The sequence below is a fragment of the Taudactylus pleione genome, unplaced genomic scaffold (assembly GCF_031769625.1).
Source record: "Taudactylus pleione unplaced genomic scaffold, aTauple2 ptg000125l, whole genome shotgun sequence".
NCBI classification, from domain to species: domain Eukaryota; kingdom Metazoa; phylum Chordata; class Amphibia; order Anura; family Myobatrachidae; genus Taudactylus; species Taudactylus pleione.
In genome coordinates, this window is record NW_028284527.1 from 3490945 (window position 1) to 3508565 (window position 17621).

The 17621-nt window shown below is 44.2% G+C and overlaps 1 protein-coding gene and 1 pseudogene across 1 annotated transcript in view; both read left to right on the forward strand.

Moving 5' to 3' along the window:
• COG2 (component of oligomeric golgi complex 2) overlaps window positions 1–17621 on the forward strand; it is a 112550-nt gene that overhangs the window by 60334 nt on the left and 34595 nt on the right. Inside the window, exons 11-12 of the mRNA XM_088472493.1 lie at window positions 2576–2637; window positions 4645–4796. Of these exons, the coding sequence (XP_088328619.1) occupies window positions 2576–2637; window positions 4645–4796 (214 nt within the window). The remainder of the gene's footprint in view (window positions 1–2575; window positions 2638–4644; window positions 4797–17621) is intronic.
• LOC148523899 (U6 spliceosomal RNA) lies at window positions 4197–4296 on the forward strand (annotated as a pseudogene).

Here is a 17621-nt window from a genome sequence, read left to right on the forward strand (position 1 = left end):
CTTCAGAGATATCTTTATTTTTCTGGTTAATTACAAGCAATGAACACTGAATACATTTATCTCGTCAGCACATATGTAGAATATCTAAAAAAATAAATAAAAAAAAATGTATCTGTACTTTTGTAACAGGTCTTTTATCAACAAAGAAAATGACAGATTCACTGCACCATGTTTGCTGTGACTATTAAACTGCATCGTATATATGTTCATGTATTTATTTCTCAATTTTATGGTCTTTTTGAGAAATCTTTTGTTAAAATTCTTTATTTAAATGGTGTTTTTTTTGTTTTTTTACAAAGCCCCTTTGTTGTGGGTGAATTCTTATGATAGCCACCTCTGACAAGCTGTAAAAATGTAAATGTTTTTCATAGCTACCAAAGCCGGCCCCTCAATTGCATGCAGGTGGATAACAGATTAAATCAACTTTTTTCCATAAAGCCACATAACAATAACAGTGTGCTGGGCAGATAGCACTTGCTGGCAGCTGCTTAACATGCTACCATACCCTTTTTCAAAGAATTTAATTATTTAAAATAGAACTCCATTTGTGCGCTGCAAAAATATACTGTGACAAAATGGTTCAAATGCAAATGCCATTTGTGACTTTAAAAGCATGCTAGTGTTTCAGCCGTGGGAATCTGAGGGCTACAGCTCACTGACTCATTGAAATATGTCCAGAGGCAGGGCCGCCATGAGGGGTGTCCTCGGCCCGGAAAGAGAGGGGGCTTGATCCTGGCTCCTACTGCCGAAACCTGGAGAGCTGCACAGTGATGGAACTTCTGGAGGTCATGGAATCACTGACCTCCAGGCACCAGCTGTCACAGAGATCTGAACCCAGTGTAATTTGGGGATTTGTTTCATAAGTTTTTGTCTCCTGCTGCTCAAATTCATTTGTCTGAATGCCAAAAATAATTACTTCTTTATTGTGACAACATATATTTTTCTTCTTCCTCCACTAGGGGGCACAGGGATGACTTTGGGGTATAGCCTGGAGAGGATTGGTTCTGGACTATAGATAGACAGTAATTAGTTAGACAATGTCTAGATAGACACCAGATGTTAGACAGTTAATAGTTACACAAGGATAAAAGTTTGACACAGACAAAAGTCAGACACACTAAAGTTAGACATGTAAAAAGATCGACAGGTACAAAAGGTCGACACAAAACTGGTCGACACTTCTTTTTAGGTTTAGTGTTAAGGTTAGGCACTTACCCAGATGGTTAGGGTTAGGCACCAGGAGGGAAGGTTAGGATTAGGCACCAATGGGAGGGTTAGGGTGAAGATCAGAGCTACAAAACAAAAATTGTCGACACTTTTTTTTCTTCTTTCTTAAGATATTAGGGTTAGGTTTAGGGTTAGATAGCTCTGCTATTGGAAGTGCAAACTTTTTTTTCTGGGGGTTCTTTTCTCCTGTGGCTCCCTGAGATCTTTTATTTAGTTCTCCAGTTGGCTCCATTTGAACCGTTACAGACGGTGGAATTGCGTTGGCTTACGTGGAAACTGTTTCTTTTAGCCATCGCGTCATCCCGGAGGGTGTGGGATTTGAGCTCCCTCTTGTGTCGCTCCCCATTTCTTGTGTTCCCTTTGGACAGGGCTGTATTGAGGACTTGCCAGGGCTACCTTCCCAGGGTGGTATCCCGCTACCATATTACTGAAGAAATAGTAGTTCCTGCATTTCAGACTACGGATCCATCTCAGCCGGAGGCTTCGTTGGATGTGGTGAGGGCTCTCCTCATTATGTCAAGAGGACTAGAGAGATCTGCAAGTCGGACTCTGTCTTATATGATGTTCATATGGGTGGGTGGCTGGCTGGCTACTAGGCAGACCTCTGCCCGCTTGCTTCGCTTACAATTCGCCAAGCTTCCTCCTTGGTGAACCTTCCTACCCCTGTTGTGGTGACTGCCCAGGTCAGTGAAGACTTCTTGGGCAGCATGCAGTGGGAATTCTACTGATCAGCTCGGTACGGCTGCCATTTGGTCATCTGCTCATACCTTCATCAAGTTTTATGCATTTAATACTTGTCTTACCTGGTAAGTCTTTTTCTTCGACTTCATAGGGGGCACAGGGCACCCGCCCTGACGCACCTCTCTGCCTGCGTTGTGTTTCCTTGGTGAACGGTCCAGCTGTACTTTCCATGGCTTGTATGGGTCTATATGTATGCCGGCCTTCCTTCTCCTGCCGTGGGCCTGAAAACTAAACTGTGGTCTAGCGGCTGGGGGCGGGGTATAGAGGAGAGGAGCCTGGGCTTGTAGGTAATTTCACTACTGTTTGGGGTATAGCCTGGAGAGGAGTGTCTGGGCACCAGAGTCATCCCTGTGCCCCTTTATGGAGTCAAAGAAAAAGACTTACCAGGTAAGACATAAGTCTCCTTTATAATATTGTTCAAAACATAGTTAACACCTTGTATAGAATTAATAAAAATGCTTCTGTATGCAATACGAGACAAATTCCATCTTCGGGTAAATTGTAATGGCATGGTTGCATGTTATATTGATGACTGTCTCATGTAACCAACCCTCATTAGAGATTAAAGTATTGTTTCAAAGTTGATGTTTTATTTTTATTTTTTTAGGTTTAAAGAAATAGCAGGAAGTCTGGAATCTGCTTTACTTATGCCATTAGAAGATTCTTCAGGTATATTCTGCTTTTATTTAGTTATGCAAAAAGCAACTGATTTGATTTAAATTGTTTTGTACTGTAGACTGAATTATTAGATACAGAGACCCCTCATATGGGACAAAATAGATATAAACAAGATTAACTAGAAAACTGGAAATAGATACTCTGTATTTATTGTCCCATCATGCCCTATAATCTTTTCCCATCGAGAAAATTTGCACAGTATTTTTAGATACAATAAATAGAAGAAGATAATTTTTGTCTTTATATTTAATTTCTCTTGCAGCAAGGCTGGGGAACACTAGACAATGGGATTGTAGATTGGGGCTGGAGCTGGCACTTAAATTAAACTCTAGCTTTAAAAAGTAAGCTCCTCCCGCCTGCAAGCCCACAATTCCAGTATTCTTTAGGTGTCTGAGTAGTAGGGTACGGTTTAGAAGGGCTGCTCTGCAGCTCTTTGTTGTAGCTTAGTTTTCTTTTTTTAATATTTTTCTTTATAGTTAGGTCAAGCAGCGTACAGGAGTGAAGTGGCTGCTTGGCGCTATGTTCAGTGCATCGGCGGTGGGGGGTTGTGCTCAGCCAGGGGACCCCCACAGCACTCCGGTCTCCGTTGAGACCGCTGGGGACCAGCGCACACAGTCGCCCTTTTAGAGAGTGCCGACAGCTGGTGTGGTCCCGAATGGTGGCCACCATTTTGCCGGGCTTTTTTAGGCGGCTCCCCTTCCACACATGCAGGAGGAGCTTGCACGATACAGGCTGCCCGGATCAGCCGGACGACCAGAGTTTTTCCTTACAATGGGAAGTATTCTGGGTCCCGGGAGAGTGGAGATAGGAGGAGGCAGAGCTTCCATCTATGCTCTCCCCCTCCTGCAGCGGTACAGTCAGTGAGTACAGCAGGAGTTGCACACATCACTCCTCTGCTGGGGACTGTTACATTTGCCTGCACAGCACATGAAGCTACAACTCCTCTCCCCTACAGCTGCGGTGTTGGTCTCCTGGAAGGCTAACCTGTTTTCGTTGTACTAGCTGCCTATGTAAAACTGTTTTAATTTCTGCCTGCTCATTGAGTTCAGGTGCACACCTTGATGTCAGGCGTTACAAAATACCCTGAACCCGGCAGGACTTTTTCTCTGTATTAGGGCTCCCCTAGCATTTGGGGTGATGTTTTCATGTGCAGTGCAGGGGTCCTCGAATGCCTGGTGTGTATGGAGTGACGCGCAGGCATTAGGAGGCTGCATTGAGCAGGGTGGAACCTGCGTGGGCTCAGGCTCTTGGTGGGTCGGTGTCCACCCTGGTGAAGCTGGTGGAAAACCAGGTTCAAGCTTGGTTGGCTACCTCCTCTCCGGAGTGGTCTTCACCCTCTGTAAGGTTAAGTTGCCAGCCATGCCATGTCCCACCGTGAATCCGTGCCAGGCATCATGCGGCGGTGGGGTTTGCAATGGTCATGTGACACGCAGAATCAGCTGCGCGAGACGCAGATTACAGGTGGACTTGTAGGGCTTCTTCCTCCTTTCAGGGCTTAATTAGTAGTTTCGCACTCAATGAACTTGCGGAGACTGGCATCCTTTCGCCCGGTGCTCGCTTCTGCACCATATACACTAAAATTGGAACAGTGGAGATTAGCAGGGCCCCTGCGCATGAATGATGCACATTCGTAAAGTCTGCCATGGATGTTGCTGTTGGGCGCCACTCTCTAGGCAGTTTAGTTGTGGATTTCCAAGTGGTGGCTGTGGGTCCGTATAGGCGTTGGCGACGGAAAGTCGTTCCTTTCAGAGCTTTCCAGTTTCATCGCGAACAGCCTATGAGATACCAGATACAGAGGTCTCAGTTTCTCGCAAACTTGACTTCCAACGGATGATGTCTCCGTGTGGAACTACCTCACAGGGTTGTCGCTGTCTTTCAGAGTCTTCATTGTCAAACGTCATGTTGTTTTACATTGTTTTTAAACTGCATTGCAGCTATCCTATTGTGTTTTAATCACAGTTTTATAATAAATACTGTTTTTTTGTTTTTTTCTTTAAGCTGGGAATACATATTGTCTACGCGCTTCCCATGTCCTCTGGACCTGCCTGACCGCATGCTGGTCTGATCAAATCTTTTTACCGCCACTTGCTCATCGTTTCTGGAAGCTGACCCTTCAACTGCTGTCCCGATACTGTGTGTTCATTAAAGAGGTGAGGAATGCTATGATAATATGTGCTTTAACACAAAAAAGAAAGGAAAGAAGTCTATCTGGCAATGCGCTGGGACTGATTTTAATATAAAATATAACTTTTATTGGTATTCATTAAAAATAGACACACACAGCTCTCTGAGACGAAAAACTCAATATGAAAAATTAAAATGTCCTTACTATATGATGAAAGTGCAAAGTGAAATCTATATATGTGAAAGAAAATATATAAATGTGTATCGATTAATATTAATCCACTATGTTCCCCTGATGATAATACATTTATTTTCTAGTGGTCAGTTTGTGTTTTTATATAAGGGTATATGAGTAGCCTAATAATATCACTGGATATAATAAATCTGTAGGAGTGGTATTCTGTTTAATCGTTTACAGAAAGTGTTATCGTTCCAATCTTGAATAATTGTATCTATTTGTTTTGAAATTTCTTGCGAATAGAAAGTATCACAATGTATATTTAGTAACTAGTTTTGCAAATAGATATCAATCATTCATACCACTAGATAAAACCTTGTATTATAGTAATTACTCCGAAGTGGATGACAATAAATCTTATTGTTTATTATTCTGATGTTTGTGTCTTAATCTTTGGATCAAGACCGTTTTGTTTTGTTTTTTTAATCATTTTTCCCACATATATATGTCATGGTTTGTGATTATCCAATATGTGACTTAAGCTGTGCGAATCAATGATCTTATATTCAATATTCACTTCCGTATCATTCAATAAAAGCACATCTTCCAATGTGCATAAATGTACTATCGTTACAGTACAGTAATTTAAACACAGTCTCTGCCGCTTAGCCTGATAAATTGCATTTAACTGTTAGATTGCTATAGTTATCAGACTGCAGCTTATCCTCATTAAATGGATATTGAGAGCCGTTTATTGTTATAAATACTTTGCAGCGTAAAGCTGTCTGTATTCACGAGAGTGAGCTGACAGATGCAAACTGACAATGTCTGTTTTAACACAGCAATATAAGTTCATCCAACATTCACCTTCTCTGCTATCTTACTAAATTTATGCAGAGATCCCACCATAAATCATCATTGAATCATGGTCTATGCCTTCTTGTATAGTAAAGTAGAACTATCGAGTCAATGATTCATAGTGTCAAACTGCTGCTAGTGCTGGTCACTGTTATTCAATAAAACAGGAGTAAGCTGGTGGATGCAGACTGACAATTTCTAATAGCTTAACAAAGCAATATTAATTTTATTCGGCATTTACCTTCTCTGCTTTCTTACTTCAATGTATGCAGAGATCCCACCATAAATCATGGTTTAGTCACGGTCTAAGCCGTCTTGTGCAATAAAACATAACTGTTGGCTCAGTGATTTCTAATGTCAGACTGCAGCTAACCCCAATCGCTGTAAATTAATGGATCAAGGCTGTTTGTTTTTAACCATTTTCATTCAATCACACCCTCTGGTTTTTATAGATATTGTTTAACATAGGGTGCTACCGTGTTTCCCCGATAAGAAGACCTACACTGAAAATAAGCCCTACCCTTACTTTTGTAACCTGGTCCTAAATAAGCCCTACCCTGAAAATAAGACCTACCAAAATACCATTTTGAGCTGGGAACGCTTCAGAGGCCAGCGTTCCCAGTCATGCAGTGCGCGGGTGACGTCATGACATCACCCGCGCGGTGAGGATCCTGTGCAGCCGCGCCTGCTGGATCATGTTAGATCCAGTCAGCGCGCAAGTGAGAGGGCATCCCGGACGGCGGCGAGTCAGGTAAGTACCGTACTGTACTGGTGGGTGGGGGATCAGTTAAAGGGGGGCTTGCACTACAATAAGGGAGGCTGCATAAGGGACACTGCTACAGGGGGGCCTGCATAAGGGGCACTGCTAAGGGGGGACCTGCATAAGGGGCACTGCTACAGGGGGGCCTGCATACGGGGCACTTCTACAAGGGAGCCTGCATAAGGGGCACTGCTACAGGGGGGCCTGCATAAGGGGCACTGCTACAGGGGGGCCTGCATAAGGGGCACTGCTGTCAATGTTAATTAAAATAAGACCTACCCCGAAAATAAGCCCTATGGTGTTTTTTGAACAAAAAAAAAAACTAAGACAGTGTCTTATTATCGGGGAAACACGGTATTTAGCGCAGGGTTATTTATATGGTGTATCGCGGATGTCGGCTCAATTATTTTTATAGTCACATTATAACCAGACTCGATCAGCACAATTTAAAGTATTGAAGCTATCGGCTTCACATTGTATATATTTATTTCAGGGCCTCTGGCATAAACACTCAGATTAGCATGTTAACAATCTTATGCTGGTCTCTTATCAAGGCAGCTGCCAATTTTACATCAGGATCGTAACATGCATATCCAGAGTAAATCCTTTGGTATAAGACTCTCTATATCACTTTCCTTATAACATGTGGAACATAGTGAAATGCCAACGCGTGTTTCGCTTGAGCTTTGTCAAGGCTAGATACAATTATTCAAGATTGGATCAATCACACTTTTTGGAAACGATTAACAGAATACCACTCCTACAGATTTATTATATCCAGAGATGATATTAGGATACTCATATACCCTTATATAAATACACAAACTGACCACTAGAGAATAAATGTATTCTCATCAGGGGAACATAGCGGATTAATATTAATTTTAATCGATACACATTTATATATTTCTTTTCACATATATAGATTTCACTTTGTACTTTCATCATATAGAAAGGACATTTTAATATTTTCGTATTGAGTTTTTCGTCTCTGAGAGCTATATGTGTCTTTTTTTAATGGATACCAATAAAAGTTATATTTTATATTAAAATCAGTCCCAGTTCATTACCAGATAGACTTCTTTCCTTTCTCTTTTTGTGTTAGCGATTTTTAGAGATGTGCTACTGCCCAACTTATGATAATTCAAAAAATATATGACCAAATTGGGAATCTCCTTTTTTACAGTGCACCACATTTTGTAAAGATAGCAAATAGTACAAACAAGTCTCCCTAAATAGATTTATATCACATTAAAACTGTTCAGTGGGTCACTTTGGTAAAAACAGAGAAGGGGAAAACATTAATCGTCCAGTCCTCCAGTACAAAAGTCTGTCTAGCAGAGTAAGTTGGCCTTTCTCACATTTCAGAAGATTGCGTAGTGTTTTAAGTAATTACGAAGTACAATTCCTTTCCATGTCCCCTTAACAGGTTTTATGTGCTCCCAGGGTTGTTTTGTTAGATCTAGCACCGTTATATCATAAATTCCTTTGCAGATGTGCTAGGCTGTCTGTGGCCATGTCACCATCTCCTCGTCGCCCCCACACGGGTTGCAAGATTATTCTTTTTTTTATTGAGAATAGTAGTGACCCTGTGGTCCTGATTTTGTGTATAAAAAAAATGTATTTAGGGGAATAAACTTGTAGCGAAATGTACTCCAGTTTCAATATGTGGAAACCGAATAGTAAGTGTGCTGCTGGGTCTCTCACTCTTGATGAAACCCAGTGGCAAGGGGCTGAGGCATCAGCCCCTGTGCAGAGCAGCAGTGGCATTTCTTCTTCAGGGCCCACAGGGATACCATGGGCATATTATGGTTGGAGAGATCCAGGCACCAAACCGTTAAAGCTTCAGCTCCCAGGAGACCTCTGGTCCTCCTCCATATATACCCTGCCCCTAGCCATAGGCATTCAGTTGTTCGTTTGGTGCGGCAGGGTCAAGAGACACCTTTGTAACGGGACTGCTCAGGCAGTCCTAAGCTTTTATTTTGTATTTTATGTTCTTGGGTCGGCAGTACTAAGCGTCTGAATTAAGACTCATATACTGCGACTCCCTCTACCTCCGCCGGGCCGCAACACCAGTAACTGGGCTGGTAATTTCGGCGGGTCGCGGCTGAGCTTGCTAGCAGCGACGCTGGGACCTGGACTGCAACCGGACGCACGGAGATGTCAGGTAAGGCGATTTTTCACTTACAGGGAATCGCGCGCGGCAGTTTCTTCTGGTGTCCAGCAGCCGCTGCAGTCAGGGCCCGGGATTGTCCGAGTCCTCACTACACCACCGAGGCCTTATGGTCTGACGCCGGGGATCGGCAGTAGGCGCTTCTGCTACCACGAGGCCAGCATACCCGGCTGGTTAACACAGCTTAGGGGAGGTAGGTGCTCCCCTCGCAGCTCCTCCCCCAACCCAGAGACAGTCCCTACGAAGGGTTTCGCGCGTCTGGGTTGCTCCGCCTACCCTCCACGTGTATATGAGATGCTTACGGTTCACTATCAGTGCGCTGCGATAGCTGTTGGTCTCAGGAGGGTTTGGGGTCAGTCTCCGTGTATACCTCTCCAGTGATTAAGGTATACAGGGCTCTATATCCTACCATTCCTGGTGTTTGTGTTGTTGATTTAGAGTCCATTGTAATTATATTACATATGCATTGTATGCAACTGTTTTCTAGCTGCTATTGACACTTTTATTTCTGTCTGTCAGTTATAACTATCACTATTTTTTCTCTCCATCCTATGGGGTGGAGGTTTTTCTTTGAGTACTTCACATTCATTTGAGATTTGTGAAGACTGTCACATAGCAATGCATTTTTTACCTTTATGAACATGTCTAGATAAAAAGAAACAGGAGGGGGAGCCCGCTGTGTTAGTTTCATGTAAATCAGGTACAGTCAGGTCCATAAATATTGGGACATTGACAGAATTTTCATATTTTGGCCTCTATTCACCACCACAATGGCTTTGAAATTAAACAAACAAGATGTGCTTTAACTGCAGACTTTCAGATTTAATTTGAGGGTGATTACATCCAAACCATGTGAACGGTGTAGGAATTACAACGGTTTCTATATGTGCCTCCCACTTTTTAAGGGGCCAAAAGTAATGGGACAAACTAAACAATCCTAAATCTAACTTTCACTTTTTAATACTTTGTTGCAAATCCTTTGCAGGCAATTACAGCCTGAAGTCTGGAACGCATAGACATCACCAGACGCTGGGTTTCATCCCTGGTGATGCTCTGCCAGGCCTCTACTGCAAATGTCTTCAGATCCTGCTTGTTCTTGGAGCATTTTCCCTTCAGTTTTGTCTTCATCAAGTGAAATGCATGCTCAGTCGGATTCAGGTCAGGGGATTGACTTGGCCATTGCATAACATTCTACTTTTTAGCCTTAAAAAACTCTTTGGTTGCTTTTGAGGTATGCTTCGGGTCATTGTCCATCTGCACTGTGAAGCACCGTCCAATGAGTTCTGAAGCATTTGACTGAATATGAGCATATAATATTGCCCGAAACACTTCAGAATTCATTCTGCTGCTTTTGGCAGCAGTCACATCATCAATAAATACAAGGGAACCAGTTCCATTGGCAGCCATACATGCCCATGCCATGACACTACCATCACTATGCTTCACTGATGAGGTGGTATGTTTTGGATCATGAGCAGTTCCTTTCCTTCTCCATACTCCTCTTCAAATCACTGTGGTACAAGTTGATCTTTGTCTCATCTGTCCATAGGATGTTGTTCCAGAACTGTAATGGCTTTTTTAGATGTTGTTTGGCAAACTCTAATCTGGTCTTTCTGTTTTTGTGGCTCACCAATGGTTTACATCTTGTGGTGAACCCTCTATATTCACTCTTGTGAAGTCTTCTCTTGATTGTTGACTTTGACACATATACACCTACCTCCCGGAGAGTGTTCTTGATTTGGCCAACTGTTGTGAAGGGGTTTTTCTTCACCAGGGAAATAATTCTTCTGTCATCCACCACAGTTGTTTTCCGTGGTTTTCTGGGTCTTTTGGTGTTACTGAGCTCTCCGGTGCGTTCTTTCTTTTTAAGAATGTTCCAAACAATTGATTTGGCCACACCTAATGTTTTTGCTATCTCTCTGATGGATTTGTTTTGATTTTTCAGCCTAATGATGGCTTGCTTCACTGATAGTGACAGCTCTTTGGATCTCATATTGAGAGTCGACAGCAACTGATTCCAAATGCAAATGTCACATCTAGAATCAAGTCCAGACCTTTTACCTGCTTAATTGATAATGAAATAACGAGTGAATAGCCCACACCTGTCCATGAAATAGCTTTTGAGTTGATAGTCCCATTACTTTTGGCCCCTTAAAAAGTGTGAGGCACATATAGAAACCGTTGTAATTCCTACACCGTTCACCTGATTTGGATGTAATTACCCTCAAATTAAATCTGAAAGTCTGCAGTTAAAGCACATCTTGTTTGTTTTCATTTCAAAGCCATTGTGGTGGTGAATAGAGGCCAAAATATGAAAATTCTGTCAATGTCCCAATGTTTATGGACCTGACTGTATGTCCTATGTGTCCTCTCAGGACGTAAAGGATGGTTTGTGTGTTGTCTGTTATAAAGAGCCACCTCACCAGTCCAGTTTACCTGCCTTTGGACAAGAGCCATCTTGGGTATCCTCTTTGTCCCAGGTAATGAAGCAATTTGTGGATCGTATGTCTGCTTCCACAATGCCTCCTTGAATGGGGAGTCCACAGCATGCCATGTTGCACCTCCTATGCATCCTTCCTGTAAAGATGTTTATGGCCATTCTAGTCAGAGTATGGCACCATCTAATGTTGAAAGCAGACCGGTAGTTACTAAAGCCCCTAAGCGCTAGGTATCTTTTTATCAGTCTGCTTAACATGTGGATTCAGACGCATCATCAGAGGAATCAGATGATACGCAGGGTATTTCTCCAGGGTCTAGCTCGGGAGAGGAGGACCATCTGTCCACTGTGGATGTTCCTTCTTTGATGAGGGCGGTTAAATCAGTCCTAGATATTCAGGATGTTGAACCAGCTCATAGTAAGAAGGCTCTAATGTTTAATCACCACTGGAAGGTGGTCAAGATTGAGGGCCTGATTCAGAGCCGGACGCTATTTGCGTTCGTTCGTCCAGAAAATAGGGGTGGCTATTCAAATGAACCGTTCGCTCTATGCGGTCTGTTCACGCCTCTGTCTGAACGAGCGAACAAAACTTGCGGTCATTTTTTGAGAAAATACGCCCCCTGGCCGCTCGCATCCTACGTCATGTCCGCTATTTATTAGATTAATCGAGTACATCGACCAGTGTATGAACTGCTCGCTATTCTTGTGGTTGGTTTTTGCTACCACAATCTTGCGAGCAGTTCTGGCTATAAAGTAACCCAGTGACGTGGTCAATGACGCTGCTGTATTAATTATGCACACCCTTAAAACGCCCGTTTTGACCTTTAAGCACGCCTGCGTTCGGATCTCCACTCCCCGTTTTCAAGCACCTTCCCCTGATGCCACCCACATACACCTCATTCTGTCACTCAAAATAGCAGGCATTCGCTATTTAGCGAACAAACGATTTTCGGCCGCACTGACTGGTTCGCGCATGCGTGTTACGATCCGTACGCATGCGTAGTTGGGCAAACATCGCTCGGAGCGAACGAGCGGCCGCTTACGAGCGGCTCTGAATCAGGCCCTGAGTTTCCTGTATCTGAACAGCTCACTGAGCTTTATGGATGAGGCATCGGGTAACCTGGATAAACTATTTTATGTGAATAAAAGAATAACAGCTTTTACCTTTTCCCAGCTTCTATATGTACCTCCTACTGTGGATGCTCATGTCACGCATTTAATCAGAAATGCTACATTACCTAATCCGTCAGCATCTTCTCTGAAGGATTCCACAGATAAGAAAATTGAAGCATGTCTTACGGCAATATTTTCATCATCTGGAGCTGTTACTCGTCCATCTGGAGCCTGGGTAGCAAATGGTGTTGAAGAATGGATGGGGGCATTGGAAGACACTCTACCAGATATTACCAGAGAACAAAGGATGTATATCTCCCAAATATGGGAAGCAGCATCCCTTCTGGGAGGAGCTGCAGTAGATGCTGGAATTTTAGCTTCTAAAGCATCAACAGCTTCAATAGTGGCACACAGGGCCCTTTGGTTAAGATCCTGAAAAGCTGATGCAGGATCAAAGAGAGCGCTAGAAGTCCTTACCTTTCTATGGAAAGGTACTTTTTGGAGCAGAGTTGGATAAAAATTATAGCCACTCTGGCAGCTTCAAAATCAGCAGGTCTGCCATCTACGACGACTATAAAGTCTAAGCAGGTTTCTCTTTGGTCCTTCTGTCCTCAGGGACGAGCAAGGGAACAGTCTTCCTCTAGGTCGACTAGTTTTCGCAGGACAACAACGTGACAATCTAAGAGGTCTGGCCCGGGAAGATGTCCAGCTTCTAAACCGGACGACAAACCTTAGGCTTGAAGGGCGGGCCTCCTCCTGGGGAATACCAGGGTGAAGTGGTCTCTCAGGGGTATGCCCTCACTTTCAGGAGGCATTCTACCCAGAAGTTCTTTTGCACAGATCCTCCCATCAGATGCGGTCAAGGCCTTGGTCTTTCAGGAAGCCATTCACTCCCTGCTACAGACTGGGGTAATAATCCCGGTTCCTGTGTCGCAACAGAGACGCAGTTATTCCAATCTATTTCTGGTTCAGAAACCTAATGGGGCTTATCGCTCTATATTAAATCTAAAAACCCTCAACAAGTTTATCCATGTACCCAAGTTTCATATGGAAACTCTCCGGTCAATTACTTTGGCAATGGAGCTAGGGGATTACATGGTTTGCCTGGACATTCAGGATGCATATCTGCATGTTCCTATTATAACATCCCACCAACAATTTTTACGGATTGCTGTCTTTCAGCAGCATTACCAATATCGGGCTCTACCCATTCGTCTATCTACGGCTCACCAGGTATTTACCAAAATAATGGCAGTCATGACGGCATATCTCAGGCGTCAAAGAATCAGAATTCTGACATATCTGGACGACCTTCTGATATTGGCACAGACTCCGATTGTTTTACAAAGCCATCTTCAACTGACCATCGCCTGCCTTCGAAAGCACGGCTGGATAATCAATTGTAAGAAATCATCACCTTCTCCAACACAGCAAATGGTACATCTGGGAGCTTTGTTGGATTCTCAGGCACAAACAGTGTTTCTACCAGAGGACTAGATTGTGGCGCTGCCATTACGAATACGCAAGCTGCTACGCAAGCGAAGGGTATCCATTCTGTTAGCAATGCATCCATTCTGTTAGCAATGGAGGTCCTGGGATCAATGGTATGCTCAGTTCCATTCTAGGCCTCTGCAAAACTTGATTCTCTCCAAGTGGAACGGACAGTGGCCCTCATTCAGAGCCGTACGCTCTGAGCAGAGCGCACGCTCTGCATGAGGGCCGGGCTCCATTTTCATGGAGCATCCTCCTGGACGCTCGTATAGCTGTGGGTCACCACCCACAGGCTATACGAGCGTGCATTTTGATGGCCGCGATGGTCGTGACCATCGCGACCATCGAAATTGCGAGCCGGAGCCTGCGGTTGAGGTTTTCAACCGCAAGCTCCGGAGTGATTTTGGCTCTATCAGAGCCAAAATCACTCCCACTGACATCACTAGTGATGTCAGTGGGCCGGCTTCTGACGGGAGGCGTTCCCGTGGGAACGCCCCCGTCAGGGAGGCACGCCCACCAAAGGGGGCGTGCTGTCAATCAACATTGACAGCACGCCCCCTTTGATCGGACACAACGAGCGAAGGAAAGTCCTTCGCTCGTCGTGTCTGGCGCATGCGCACGACGGAGCTCCCTCCGTCGTGCGCATGCTCAGTGCAGACCATCCACCCACTTGCGAGCGGACAGCCACTCGCGAGTGGGTCTGAATCAGGCCCAGTATCCTCTAATAAGGTCTCAGAGGATCATTCTCACTCCAGGGGTTTATCACTCTCTCCTGTGGTGGCTGAGGAAGGATCATCTGAACAAAGGGCGCCCATTCTGAATTCCAAATTGGATGCTTATCACCACAGGCGCCAGTCTTCGCGGATGGGTGCAGTGACAGGTCATCACACATTTCAGAGAAGATGGATAAATCAGGAAAGACATCTGCCAATAAATATTCTGGAACTTTGAGCAGTTTACAAGGCACTTGTCATGGCACAGGACCTGCTCCAGGGCAGGCTGGTCCAGATTCAGTCCTACAATGCGACAACAGTGGTCTACCTCAATCAGGGAGGCACAATGAAAGAAGTGACAAAGGTTCTGATCTCCGCAATATTCATAACTGGTGTACTCAATTGGGAAGCAGACTTCCTAAATCGCCAGGACATGCGCGTCGGAGAGTGGTCTCTCCATCTGGTAGTGTTTCAGCTCCTCGTAAACAAATGGGGTCTACCAGAGACAGATCTCATGGCGTCACGTCACAACCACAAGGTCCCCAGGTACGGGTCCAGGTCCAGAGACCCATCAGCAGCCTTCGTAGATGCACTGGCACTAAGATGGGACTTCAACCTGGAGTATCTCTTTCCTTCGATTTCTCTCCTTCCAAGAGTTCTCAGGAAATTTAAGCAGGAAGGCGGAATAGTGATACTGGTGGCTCCGGCTTGGCCCAGAAGCAATTGGTATACCGACATACAGAAACTGTCCATAGGCAATCCTTATCCTCTTCTTCTATGGCAGGATCTGCTAACGCATGGTCACTGCCGGCATCCAGACTTACCTTGTCTGGCTTTGACGGCGTTGCTCTTGAATTTTCCATCCTAAGAGCAAAAGGTTTTTCTAGTTCTGTAATTCAAACTATGCTTAGGGCACGGAAGCCTGCCTCTGCCCGCACCTATTACAGGGTTTAGTATTTTTTTGGTCAATGGTGTTCTTCTAGGAAGTATGATCCTAAGGTGTTCAGGTTTTTTCCAGGGTACTGGCTTTTCTTCAGACGGGGTTAGACAGTGGTCTCTGCCTGGCCACTGAGAGTGCAGGTTTCTGCCCTGTCAGTCATGTTCCAGAGGAAGATTGCCTCAATACCAGATGTTAGAATTTTTTTCCAAGGAGTTCTGCGAGTTCAGCCTCTGTAGCACCATGGGATTTGTCTTTGGTTTTTAAGGGGCTACAAGCTTCCCCATTTGAACCTCTAGATTTGAAGTGGTTGACAGCGAAGACACTTTTTCTTCTTGCTATATTTCTTTTGCATGCAGAGTCTCTGATTTGGCAGCGCTTTCTTGCTGCTCTACATTTTTTATTTTTCACCAGGGTAAAGCTGTTCTTCGTACAAAGGAGGGTTACTTTCCTAAGGTAGTGTCCCATTTTCATGTTCATGAAGAAATTATAGTTCCAGCTTTTCAGGCTCCAGATCTTTCTGTAGGTGAAGCCTCCCTGGATATAGTTCGTGCTCTCCGTATGTATGTGGAGCGCACAAACTCTGTTAGCAAAATCAGATGCTCTCTTTGTTTTATATGGTTTTTCAGAAATGTGGATGGCCAGCTAATAAGTAGACTCTGGCGAGATGGCCACGCATGACTATATCTCAGGTGTACACACAGGCTGATCTCCATGTCACAAGCACAGTGACGGCACATTCTACTCTGTCTGTAGGGCCATCGTGGGCATTTAGTAATGGTGCCTCTGCTGAACAATTGTGCAAGGCATCCACGTGGTCTTCTGTCCACACTTTTTTCTTAGGTTCTATGCCTTTGGTACTTTTGCCTCTGAGGATGCGTCCTTTGGACGACGAGTTCTCCTTTCTACTCAGGAGCGTCCCCCACCCTAGGGGAACTGCTTTAGGACATCCCCATCGTATCCCTGTGGATCCCTATGGACCCTGAAGAAGAAAATGAGTTATGGTAGACTTACCTAGGTAACGCCTTTTCTTCGAGGTCCATAGGGTCCACAGGGCGCCCACCTTGATGCACCTGGCTGCATGGGTAGTTTTTTCTTTCGGTCACTGATTCCCTCATTTTGTGTTAGTGTTTCTGGTACGATTGCTCTTCCTTCTCCTGCCTTTGAGGTTTGTTAACTAAACTGATGGCCTATGGCTAGGGGCGGGGTTTATATGGAGGAGGACCCGAGGCATCCTGGGAGCTGAAGCTTTAACTGTTTGATGCCTGGATCTCTCCAACGATAATATCCCCATGGTATCCCTATGGACCTCGAAGAAAAGGAGTTATCTAGGTAATTCTACCAGAACTCTAATTTTTATAGTCACACTTCAGCCCCAGTCAGTAGCCACAAAGCAGTTGTGTTTCTTATGGCAGCTCCTGGATTCAGATTAATCCCTCCTGGGCAAAGCACCACGCGTCATGCTGGCATCCTGAGGGCTTTCAAAATTGCAGTATGGGTTTTAAGATACACACTCTCCCTCTCTCTCTCTCTTCAGGTGATTTCAGTTTAGAGGTGGTGCTGGACCCTGAAGCAGTGATCTTGGTAGATTTAAAACTAAAGCCCTTTAACCTTCCAGTTCATGATCAAAGCAGAAAACCCACATGTGTGCCACTGAGTGCAATGTTTCATAGTCTAGGCCGATACAAGATTAGTTGATCAACCGAGACTTGCTGGATTATTCCTGCTAGCCTGTGTATATAAACTAATCTTGCATCGGTCTAGACCGATATATATCATGTTGGTGCATAAAAGGAGTTCTGTTTGTATGCAAAAAGGCAGGAATCGGCTGCTTGCTGTAATCATCGGATCTGTGTGGTTTTTCACCTGTGAAAAGTGACCCTGCTTCCAGACTTTTTTTTTATTTTATTTTCACTACAATTGACTTCCCTGCTTTCAGTCAGGTTTTTATCATTAACTCTGAATTTTATCGTCGCCTGTTCTCTTTAGGTTCAGGTCTCGGCCTCTTACATGCTCAGAGGGTGGTATGCATGGAAATGGTACAAGTGCTCCAAGTTTCTGTGTTCCCTCTTCCATGGCATTATTCTGCATTTTGGATTCTTTATTTATGGATCCCACATGGCATGCAAAGACTTGCTTGCTTGATCTTCTTTATCATAGATTATACAAATCTCTATCTTTAAAAAAGAAA